This window comes from Bicyclus anynana, chromosome 6 (genome assembly GCF_947172395.1).
Source record: "Bicyclus anynana chromosome 6, ilBicAnyn1.1, whole genome shotgun sequence".
NCBI lineage: Eukaryota > Metazoa > Arthropoda > Insecta > Lepidoptera > Nymphalidae > Bicyclus > Bicyclus anynana.
The window spans coordinates 8,425,241-8,438,103 of NC_069088.1; the positions used below are offsets into that span (position 1 = coordinate 8,425,241).

The 12,863-nt window shown below is 34.5% G+C and overlaps 1 protein-coding gene across 4 annotated transcripts in view; it reads left to right on the forward strand.

Annotated features, from left to right (window-relative positions):
* The window catches only part of LOC112049207 (eye-specific diacylglycerol kinase), a 226,957-nt gene that overhangs the window by 191,720 nt on the left and 22,374 nt on the right, over window positions 1-12,863 (forward strand). For 3 of the 4 annotated variants that reach the window (XM_024087005.2, XM_052882105.1, XM_052882107.1), the window contains 3 exons: window positions 3,449-3,538; window positions 3,950-4,079; window positions 4,170-4,476. In XM_024087005.2, coding sequence (XP_023942773.1) covers window positions 3,449-3,538; window positions 3,950-4,079; window positions 4,170-4,476 — 527 coding nt within the window. The remainder of the gene's footprint in view (window positions 1-3,448; window positions 3,539-3,949; window positions 4,080-4,169; window positions 4,477-12,863) is intronic. The other variant, XM_052882106.1, reaches the window with a different exon arrangement.

Sequence of the window (12,863 nt, forward strand, 5' to 3'; positions counted from 1 at the left end):
TATATTAACACGCGGTGACCGAGGAGAGGTTAGTGAAAGAGATTATCGTTTGCAATTTTGAAAATCCCTGCCGTTGACCTGAACAGACATAATCTACTCGTATTATAATAGTATAACACACTAACTAACTAACTAAGAATATATATTTTGAAAATATAATGTAACAAATTCTACGAATGTAGAATTCCCGTAATTTCATGAAATTTTACCCTAAATATTTATTATTCCTTAGAATTGCAAATAGAAACTTCAAAGTTGTTTCTAACTGACCTTTACTAATGTTCTATGTCAAATAGAAACAACTTTCTCCCTTTCGGGTGTCACAGTTTCCATGTGACATTTATTATTCCGTCCGGTATGTCTGTAATTACCCGAAAACAGCGTTCTTTCTCATCTATATTTATGAGACACCTGAAAGACTCATTTACTCGAAGAAACGTCACGCAATAAGCCCGGCCTTCATGGCTTAATCTAATTCTTTCACGCCATTGTGCAGTGTGACCTTTACCTGCAAAAAGTGGCATTATGGTCATTATCAGCCTATTTAAAACGACTTCAGGACCTTCCCTTATAGGAGATATGGAGCTTAGATTCACCACGTTGCTCCAATGCGGGTTGGCGGGCTTAGGTTAGTAATGTTAAATTAACGGCTAATATCATGATGTTAATGATAGTGACTGGGACCGATGGCTTAAGATGCTCTTCGAGGCACCAGGGTGCAATAATTCCAACTTCCCAACTCCGAACTGAGAAATTCAGTGAAAAAATTCTTAAAAGAAAGAATAGCTTAGTATCTCATACCTCGTCCAGGACTGGTACCAAAAAGTATTTTACACAGGTAGGGACATACTTAAGAGGATGGATGGATACAATTTTATTTTTTATTTAGCATTAAGTATCGTTATTGCAATACCAAGAAATTACTACTTTAATATTAATTGTCACTTGTCGCATTTTAATTTTGTTTTTAAAATTAATGATTAAATTGTAATTACAAGTACATTACAGTATAAATAGGATAAACGATAGTCCTCTACCTCTATCTCGCACCGCGCGCCGCGCGCCGCTCGTAAGAATAATATAGAACTAAAATATCAATTTGATATTTGAAATTTAAATTGAAATACGCCCCTAAAGAATTAATATTCAAATATAGACTATATTATATAGACTATTAGATTGTTAATTTATTCGCTGTGTATAAACTATAAAATCATGGAGTCTGAAATCTACGAATCAAATTCTGTAACTTGTGATTTCAACATTGCAAAATGTTATTAAGTACTGAGTGATTATAATGTGTAATTTATTTGAATTCATTCCAAGTATATTCGAAGTTAAAGTATATAAAGTTATCTTTATGTGCTCCTAGTTAAGTTTGGATTTTTTTTCTAAAAGATTTTCGAAGACAAAAAACAAAAAATCTTTTATAAAAAAAAATATTGTGATGAAGTCATACTCGTAGGTCATATAGCCAATAGTTGACGTAATACTTTTTATGTGAATATTACGATAGTTTAACATTTTCTTTATCAATATTGGAGAAAAAAAGTTTTCAGGTAAAGTACAAAGTCGCGGTCCTCCGCTTGTGTTCTTATGTAAAAATATAAATAGCCTTTGTCGTAAATAAATTCTGATCAGAATCGTATAGTTCAATTAGTTCAATAATGTGTATCCCTTCGGGTCAGCTTTAGTTTCGCCTATAAATTCAAACTTCAATGGTGGACTTTGCTTTAGCATTAATTTGTAGCTCAGGGCGGGTAAACAGCGTGATACATACATAATAAGTTTAGGGTAACCCCTAATATATTATCCTGATAAATTGTTGGTGGTATGCTTTATACCTAGGTTGTAAAATAGGTTAAGTGGACTATGGATTTTCTCACTGCAGAGCACTTTCAGAATGAGAGGAGTTAGACTAATAGTCCACCACGTGAGCTCAATGCGGATTGGCAGACTTCACAAACGTAGAGAATTAAGAAAATTCTAAGGTTTCATCATGATGTTTATCCTTCACCGTTTGAAACACGTGATCTTTAATTTCATAGAACGCTACTTAATATAACTATAAAGTTACAGAACCTACGCCCTCTAAATCGAAGGTATAGAACATATTCTGGATTTAGGTCCCTTTATATAGTCGACAGATAACAGAACTCCTATTAAGTAAGATGCGACCTGTGATTCGTAATCAAACCTTAACTACGAACCATCTACCGCTGTAGTTTGAGAGACTTGTAATCCAACTGTCTCGGACGAAAGCATCGTAGTAGATCTCTAAGTACGTGATCAAATCAGAAATGGAGAATTCTTCAAAGACCAAAGTTAACGATTATTTATCAATATATCAGGTATGAAGCTGAAGTAGTAAACGATTAAGGTATAAATATCGGATAGAGTTCTTCTTTATGTGCTGAAATGAGGCATGTGAGGAAAAACTCAGTATTGATTGAAATTCCAAGCTATATTTGGATAACTAGCTGACGCCAGGCGGTTTCACCCACTTGGTTCTCGTTCCCGTAGGAATACGGGGATAATATATAGTCTATAGCCTTCCTCAATAAATGGGCTATCTAAAAAACAAACTCTTTAGCTTTATATATTAGTAAAGATATTCTACAGATGTTGCTTTTGAAGCAAGAGCAACGATATATTTTTATAAGCCTAATTGCTTAGCAAACTGTTACTCTATATAATTCGGAACGTTTGCCGTTACGTGTCGAGACTCTAATTTGACTTCCCCCGGTGTAAAATGATTTGCATATTTTGAATTGCATGTTACACGAAAAACGCCATATACGGTCGCTCGCCATAAAATTAAATCTTCATTTTTAATGACGTGTTAGCTTATAGCGTACATGGCACTCGTGATGTTGTGAGCGGAAGAACCACATTTACAAGTTTACTGAAAATCATACCTTGTTGCCGCTACATACAATTTGTTTTCAATTAGCATTATAATTCTGATTCATTTTGTATTGCTTTATGACGATTGTTTGCTATTGTGAAGGACAATGATGGAACATAAAGGCGTAAAATGTACCTTCAGTCACGACATGGCCGGCTTATTACAATTTTAATTTTTATACCGTTCCAAATTAGAGCGTGTCTGGTCCTTTGTCGTTGAGATTAATAGTCTTAAATGAAGAGACCCGATTTTCGAAATTTAATATAAAATTTGTTAATTTCTAAAATTGTCCCTCGCATTTTAATGGAAGAAGCTAGTCGTACGTAAACCGTACGAATTACATAATATAATTAATTACCCGGACTTTGACAATTTATGTTCTCTTATTAAAAAAAAAATGGTCAAATTTTACATCCGGATAAATAATTATATATAATTCGTACGGTTTACGTGTAAATAGTCACTTCTCATTTTTAATTGTTTTGATTTTACATTGGCACTAGTAAGCATGTTTGTTGCATGGTTGTTTTGTTATAACAGTCCTTCCGGCGGCGATGCTGTGGTTGGTGTCTAACACCTCAGAGATCTGTAGACAAGACTATTGACTTACATGACCAAATAGGAGATCGTGTGGGTATATTCACTAAAAGTGCTGATACACTTGAGCATTCACTTGTAATGAGCATTGGTGCGAATGATACATCACAGAAAAATACAAAAACATTTTAGAGAGCATTCTATCGAACATTCTGGCAAGCATTTTAGCGAGCAGATTTGCTTGGAATGGAAATATCGAATAGAGCGTTCGCTAGAATTATGTCAAGATGTTCGTAGCAATATTTGGGTCTATGCTTAGCTCGTTATTCAGTTTGACAAATATAAAAACGGCGAATGTTCTGTTACAAGTGAATGCTAAAGTCAATCAGCATTAAGGCTTACAGCTTTTTGTTTTGACATCATTGCTTTCATATTTTATTTCAATGCACACTAAATTAAGGATGATCCTGTATGTTAATAATGTACCTAATGTTTTATTTACAGTCAGTCCAAGCAAAATTGTCGTTTAGTTCTAAAGAAATAGTCGCATTGAGTTGTTCTTGGTGTAAGGATGCCTACCATAACAAAGAGAGCTGCTTTAATTTACAGAGGATAGGAGAAGAGTGTTCATTAGGTATGCCACAGCATAATTTAATAATATTATATATAAAGAATATGCAAATTTTATTGTAGAACACTTTATGAGACTGTCACTCTTCCTTAGGTACGCAATCAAATATAATCGTCCCACCGTCGTGGATAGTAAAACTCCCGAAACGGGGTAGCTTTAAGTCTTCGTTAAGAAAATCACCAAAAAAGAAGAATACAGCGAAGAAAAAAGGAAAAGACTCTAAAAGCGAACAAAAGACTTTCGTAATAAAACCAATTCCAACTGCCAACGTGAAACCGGTGCTGGTCTTCATCAACCCGAAGAGTGGAGGCAACCAGGGCGCGAAACTGTTGCAGAAATTTCAATGGCTTCTCAACCCGAGACAAGTGTTCGACCTCACCCAGGGTGGACCCGGACCCGGGTAAATATTACATTTATTTATCATATTAAGGTCTAAAATCTGGCATTAGAACCTAACTAGGCAACCAATTTAGCAGTGGCGTAGCTTGCTTTGGAGGGGCCCTGTATCAAAGTTAGTTGGGGGGCCCAATAAACGCCCCTTTAGTCCTGGGGTCCCGTATCATTGATACGGCTGATTTGGCGGTAGCTATGCCCCTACTATTTAGGTTACCTAGTTAAATAGCAGCCGATAGTATTAAAATTTTAATTTTTTGCAAATGCAATGCAAAATGGTATATATTTATTGTGCTGAATATCATACTATTACATTTACTGCGATTTTAAATATTAAGCAAGTACAAAATACTGAATGATTTTCAGCCAAATTAAACACACATACTCGTATTTTTCCGTGGCAACGTAATTGAGTTATTATTCGCTTCGCTTGTGGATTCATATTCGGTCAATTAAAATTCAATATTTTAATAACTTCAGATGGCAGGATTTAATACGTTACCCACTGTTCTATAATTTATCGTTCGCTTGCTATAACAGGTTTACATTTCCCTCAGATCTGAAATTTCCTCTGAAATCAAATTACTGAGATCACAAATTTACTTTATTAATACTATGGATGTACGTAGGGGCTAATATAATTAAAGTCTCAGTAGCTAAGGTTAAGGGGTCTTTTTAACTGTCCACGGGTTCGAACTCCGTATACAGGACTATCGTTGAGCCGACTTCTGGCACAGGATGTTTAACTGGAAGGAATGGTAATTGGTCATATTTAAAAGACCTGATTATTATTATTTTTTTTAATTTACTAATTTCTTCTAAACAAATTATTATTTAATGCATTATGAAACACGGCTAAAACTCACTGCTGCGAGGGTGTAAAGTCGAGCGCGCGGCGCATCGCTACACCCCTCCCGGCCCGCGCGTACCATCAGGAGTGTTATGAACGAATTTGCCAAGCTATAGTTTTGAACATATGGGGTAAGCAAAAATAAATATATTTTTTTTAAATTTTATTTTATGTTACTTTAATAGGTAAGTAACATAAATAAAATTTAAAAATTTCTCGTTTTTGTTAGAAATATTTGCAAAAGTTATAATATGATGCTGATAGTTTTTCATAAATAAACCTGCTGATATTTTGGCTTTTGTAAAATTTGGCCCAAGTAAAATATGACAAGGGTATTTACCCTCTACCTGCGTAAAACATTAAGACTAGGATATTTATCTTAATATTAGACTTGGTCGCTACTCGCAGCGAGCGATAGAACGAGCTAGGAGTATATCTGCGTGATCGAATCAGAAATGAGAAGATCCGCAAAATAATCAAAATCACCGACATAGCTCAACGTGTCGTAAATCTGAAGTGGCAATGGGCGGGGCACATTTTTTTTAATTCCACTTAAGAACACTTGGGTTAATAAGACAAATTTAACGATATATTAATTACGTAAATTCGTTCAACGGTTTGGAAGATAAGAGGTAATAAAGAATATTACATACATACAAGATACGCGCGAATAACATAACCCTACTTTCAGACGGGTAATAAAAATAATATGTTACCTACAAGGCACTTTGAATGGTAACTTACTAAAATAACTCCATTCTGTTAAGCGCTAAACTTAACATCAGCCAGTCCTGAACGTTTTATTTGCTAAAACATAAATGTAAGAAGTGTCAAGGGAATAATAATATTTTCTATTCCGGTAGCTATTGTGCTCCTGCTCAAATATTAACACAACGTGGACATTGCCACCATTTGCAGTGAAAATTACAAAGTTAATGTTCCTTAGTAAAACACAGCTAAAAAGAAAGCTCTTTTATGTAACCTAAACGGCTTTACGAAATAAGTTAATGTATCAATTTCACAATTTATGAATTCTACTCTTATATTTTTAAAAGACTTAGATTTATTTGTTTAAAAAAATCATTTTTTTTTTATTTCGTATGGTAAAAAGATAACTTATTTTGTACGAGTATATTATCTATAATTTAAAAATGAATCGCAAAATGCGTTGGTAAGCGCATAACTCAACAACGCCTGGACCAATTTGGTCAATTCTTTTTTTAAAATGTTTGTTGAAGTTCTAGGATGGTTTTTACGGCGAGAAAAATTCGAATAATTGCTGGAAAAACCATAAAAATAAGCCCTTTTCTTTTTCCCATACCATTGTTTTCTAACTAAAACGTAGTCAATTTGAGCTTTATTCTGAGGTAGGGTATGGTAGGGTGGGGTAGGGTAGGGGTAGTTGAAGTTTACATCGAGTTTCACGCGGACGAAGTCGCGGGCGTCCGCTAGTATTAAATATAAATGAAACTAAGTCATAAATACACAACAATAGTCAGACAATTTATAACTGCAACCGGATCTAGATATAAATTGGCACAGAACTAGTCAATCTATCAATTAAATCTGTATGTGAAATCTGCATGGAAATCTAATATTTAGTACCTGACAGAGCATACAGACAAGCAGATCGGTGAATACATTAAAAAATGGTATCTGTTACAGAAATGCAAAAATAAATTATTAACGGAAATCAGTAGGCTAATTCACTATCTTTGACGTATGCTAGTTGACATGCGAAATTGAGATTCTATATAACAAATGTCATCCCGTGCTTACTGGTGGATATCATCAGTAAGTAGATGACATTTTGATTGATTGATGTTTATTTTAATATGTTGATAATTAATACCAAAATAGTGAACAGGCTTGCTGAAAGCACAATATCAAAGAAAAAACAGTAAGATTAACCAGAACTTCATGATCAAAATAAAAGTAGATCACAGCAAAGTGTAGCAGTCGTAAAACCCACGTCATGTTCATTGAGCTACGCTTTAGCGATGCCGTTTCAGGGCGGCTAATAATCACGGGCGTAAAGCTTTGACGGTCTCACAAAGACTTTTGCGTTTAAGTGTTCCCGCTTTCATCTGGCGTTTAAGGGAATTACCGCAAAGTTCAACATTATTCACTTGCCAACTTGGATTGTGTCATTATGAAAAAGTTAAGCTTAATTAATGTTCGCACAAAGTCGTATAAGTCATACAAAAATGGAAAATGAAAATTTTCTGGTAGTCCACTTGGTAAATATATTTTGCTTTTGGAAGACGGATTAGCTTTGATTCTGATGTAAATTGAAGGAACATTAGTGAAGCAAAAACATGTTTATAAATGACTAGCTGACGCCGGGCGGTTTCACTCGCGTGGTTCCCGTTCCCGTAGTAATACGGAGATAATATATAGTCTATAGCCTTCCTCGATATATGGGCTATCTAACACTGAAAGAATTTTTCAAATCGGACCAGTAGTTCCTGAGATTAGCGCGTTAAATCAAACAATCAAACAATCAAACAAACAAACTCTTCAACTTTATAATATTAGTACAGATCATGTCTGCGAATGGTTGGCGTACAGATCCACATTGTACGTATCGGACGCATTGCATCAAACGGATCGTAGTATTATTTGTATAAAAAGCCGTACTAGTGCGTCTACTGATTAAGTACGATGTATCCGATACGTACAATGCGGATCTGTGGACGCCTACCTTTAAGGCAGTCCACGGATTATAGCTTGAAGTAGCCCAAGTATGGAGTAGCTTCCTTTAGCCCGATTTCTCACGGAAAGAGTATTTACGCAGGTAAAACCGCGAGATACAGCTACTGAAATACTAATATTATATTAAAACACTTTACTTTTTTAACAAAATATACAGGTTACTCGGGAGTATTTCCCATAAACTCTGAGGTTATATTCTTTACCGAAAAATATTTCAAAATGTTGAAGGAACATGTGTTCTAAAATTTATATTTTCGAAGTCAATAATATTTATTTTGTATATAGGTCTTAAAATATGTCCCGTATACGCATCCTTATAATTACGACGTAACCATGTTTTACATATTTTAAAGTGCAAGGATAGATAAAGGCATGTGTTACATGGATAGTCTGAATTATTTGAATTACTTTGTATAAGAACATAAAAAGTTTTTAGTTCGTCAACACCTTGAAGTTATGGGAAATAATAGAGCACCCTGTATCGTACTCTAGTATCGAGGTCGGTAACAAAGTAATTTGCGACTTAGTTTATTGGAAAAAACAAACTCGACTCGACTCTTTAGTCGAGACTATTATAATTAATGATGCCGTTAATTACTTTTAGTTTAAAACAAAATACGAAATGTCCGTGTTAATGTTTATAATTATGTATTAATTTAAGAAAAATTATATTGCTAACTGGTTGAAAATAGCACCATTATCATATCAACCGATTGACGTCCAATGCAGGACATAAGGTACGTGTCCAATGCAGGACTTAAGGTAGGCGTCTAATGCAGGACATTAGGTAGGCGTCCAATGCAGGACATAAGGTAGGCGGCCAATGCAGGACATAAGGTAGGCGTCCAATGCAGGACATAAGCTAGGCGTCCAATACAGGACATAAGGTAGGCGTCCATTGCAGAAGAAGGTAGACAGTAGGGACTTCCAAATTCCATCGTTCCAAGCTGCATGCAAACTGATGTCATCAGTCCAACAAAGTATTAGATTGTCGACCAACACTGAGCTTTCCGGTGTGGGATTTTAAAACCATGGGACCCAAACGTCCATCAACTTTTCGAACTGTTAGTATAAAAAAATATATATATTTTAAACATTAAAAAATGAATAATGGAGCTATATCGAGGAGATAGGAAAAGTACCTATTTTTGTTGTAATACTCCTAACCAATAATTGAAAGCAGTATACTCGTAAATAATATAGTAGAATACAGGTGAAGTAGATGGGCGTGGAGCAATATGTTTGTAACGACGGCTTTTCAATGCTGATGCTATTCAAAAAGTTCGGTAAAGTTTGAAAGCAAAATATTCCTTTCAAATATTCGCTGTCTCAAACGCAATGGCCCAGCTGATTAAAATTTCCAGAGGTTGAATTTCTTCAGACCCATTCTAATAGAGAAATCGGAAAGATCGTGCTTTATTGAATGAATAAATGGAAATCGCGAGGCAATTATCATGCTCAAATACGTCTATGAATAATACATAGACAAGGGTTGTAGAACATACCTAATAAATATCATTGAACTTTGTGTATTCCATTTCTCGTGGAGATTATTCAGTTTTACTACGTTCATTCATAATTCAATGAGCGTTGAGTCTGGTAAACCGAGCTACATTCATATATTTTTTTTTTGTAGAATTTATGTAGTATTTTCATAGATTATCGTGAGGCCATCTCGTAGAATAACATTTTGCTACTCGTAACATAACATGCAATAAAGATAGATTTAGTTTTTTCTGAAATTTCTTAGGTGACCCATGTAAATAACCTGAAAACATCTCAACCATTTTCAAGTTATACAAGATATAGTGTTTAATGTTCTGTGAGATATGTTCAGTATGTTTGAAAATCTTTGCCCGATAACAAAAGTTAAGCACAGTCAGATTTTTAAAAGGGTCCGCCAACACGGTGTCCTGAGGCAAAACCCTTGTATTTTTTACGTAAAACCTAAAACAATAATTCACATATTTCGTTGCCATGTAAAATTTCACAATTTTTATTATATTTAGGGTAAAAGATGTTTCTTTTAAGATAAGGACTCTATTCATAAAACCAATTCAGGATTCTTAAATATGCACTTAAGGATCGTACAGCAATCTTCTAACATCATGTTTAAATTTTCAAACACAAAAATTGATGGTTTAAATATCCCATCAAAACATAATTATGTGAAATGGAAGCAAAATTCAATATTTAAATTGTGTGTCGTTATCAACTTCGCCGATAAAAAAATGATATATTAACGAAAATTATTTATTACAACATACTACATGCTAAAGAAATTAAAACGAAAATTCTACCTTTTTTACTTCAACATATTTGTTATTTGGAAATGTTAATTCTTACATTTGAACTCCTAAGCTATAGCTATAGCTCAACTAGTTACGAAGCTGAAGTGGCAATCGGCGGGGCACATAGTTCGAAGAGCCGATGGACGTTGGGGTCCCAAAGTGAATGGCGACCCCGCACTCGTAAGCGCAGTGTTGGTCGACCCCCCACTAGGTGGACTGACGACATCAGCGAGTCGCAGAGTTTCTCTGGATGCAGGTGGCTCAGTATCGTGATGTTTGGAAAAATCCCTATAAAAGGCCTATGTCCTGCAGTGGACGTCCATTGGCTGATATGACATTTGAAATGTAAACTTGTTTGCACAAAAACAGATGACTTTGGATACATTAAAGCTCAAAATTTAACTTAGTAAACATGCACTAAGTATACAGAATGAAGGCTATTATACTTAAGTAAATAATGCAAAAGTAGCGTTAAAACTTGGTAGCAATCACTAAGTTTTCCTGTATATTTACAATTCACATAAGAAACTTTGTTAACTATGCTTACGTTCTTAACAATAGTGTACAAAGTTCCACTGTCTCTATTTACATCTAACAACAAACTAAGAAAATTGAACATTCATAAGCTCACACAAGTTTATAATTTATTTAAAGAAATGTATAAAACCTTACAAAACTATGTTAAGTGAGAAGTGTTAAGCCTCTAAGTCTTCATTTCTTTTGTCTGTTTATCTGTCTGTCTCTTCACATGACCAATATAACTTTTTAATCTATTAAAGAGCTGAAGAGTTTGATTGTTTGATTGAACGCGATAATCTCAGAAACTACTGGTCCGATTTGAAAAATTCTTTCAGTGTTAGATAGCCTATTTATTGAGAAAGGCTATAGGCTATATATTATCCCCGTATTCTTACGGGAACGGTAATCACGCGGGTGAAACCGCGCGGCGTCAGCTAGTTTGTTATAAAAGTATTTGTTGTCTAATTAATCGTCCAGTCTTCACGGGAGAAGATAAAAGCCAAGACTTCCTAAGGTTTCAGTCTAGGTAACCCATAACCGTGGAATTCTTGTGGCTAATTCCTTACATTGATAATGGATAGTTGTTTATACTCCAGTAAAAGCAAAGTCTTTTCGAGGTATTTCAGCTACGTGCTCTCTACAAAAACATTCTTAAGCTATCCTTATCTATTGTTACACAAACTGTTACTCTGAAATTAATTTGCCTGCAAATTTAGGCAACGCGAAAGCAAGACTACTGCATTGTTGTCAAGTTTACGTATACAAGCATTTTGTACAAGTATGCACAAACTACAAGATTGCCATACCACCTTGTGTTGGCTGAAAATATGCGCAGCGGTTGTGTAGGTGACAGCAACTTTGTGAAACTTCAAGTAACTCTCACATAAACTGTGTATCATATGACGTATAGATAAGATTCCGCCAAGACAAGGGAATGAATAGAACCTTAAATATATTTAAATAACTTTAAATTGAAATGAAATGCAGCGTTCTTGTCTGTGGAATGTGTTTATTTTTTTATTTAATTTTTATTGAGTTGTAAATAGAGCGAGATTTGAGGACATGAGACATCCTTTACGGTGTAATACCTTTGCCTCTTTCTCATGTGAAAAAAATAAAATTAAAAAGCGAGAATTTAAAAAAACAATTGGCGTGAATGATACACACTTGATTTTTTTTCAGAAATTCATTGTCAATTTGTGACCGTAACTTACATATTTTTCAACAATAACTGTTATTATTGTCTTTATCTAGTGAGAATGGTGATCCTAATTTGGAGATGGATGAAATTTTCAATCTGTTACCATCAAAGTCGAGACGCATTTACTTAAATAGGTACTTACATACGAAAAATTTTATAAGTGGAGAAAACAACAACGAATGGATTCACTTACGAAAGGAATTTTTTAAACTATTATCTCCCACGTTTATCTTACATACTTATTATTCATCTTCACAGTAGTCGGAAATTATGTTACTGGGTAAAAGCATCTCCCTTAATATCCAAAATTGTAGACTTTGTATATTTAATTTTCAATCAAAATAAATCATTGAATATTGTACTAAACTATTTTATTTTCTCGCAATCGTAGTGAAAAGTAGAGTGTAACACGTGGGGCTAAACCCATTATAAACTCGGTTTCTATTTAGGCGGCCCTCGCCTTCGTCTCGGGCCCTAAAAATACCTCGTATATAATGAGTCTTTTTAGCCCCTTGTATAACAATCTACTATTACACTACTCTTGCTCAAAAACACTATCATATTAACACTCCACAGCGGGGCTAAACAAGCATTTCAGGATAATTTATTTTTTTAATTTTATCTGTTACGAGTACTAGCCTACTATAAAACGAAAGAGATTTAATTCGTATATAGTTTAATCCTTAGATACATATGGTGTCAAAGGTTTAATCATACTAAATTATTGACCTCTATAAAACGAAGGAGGTTATATTCGTAAATAGAATCATTTTAAGTGGGTACGAGTACATATGTCAGGCCAATTTTATTACGTAAGG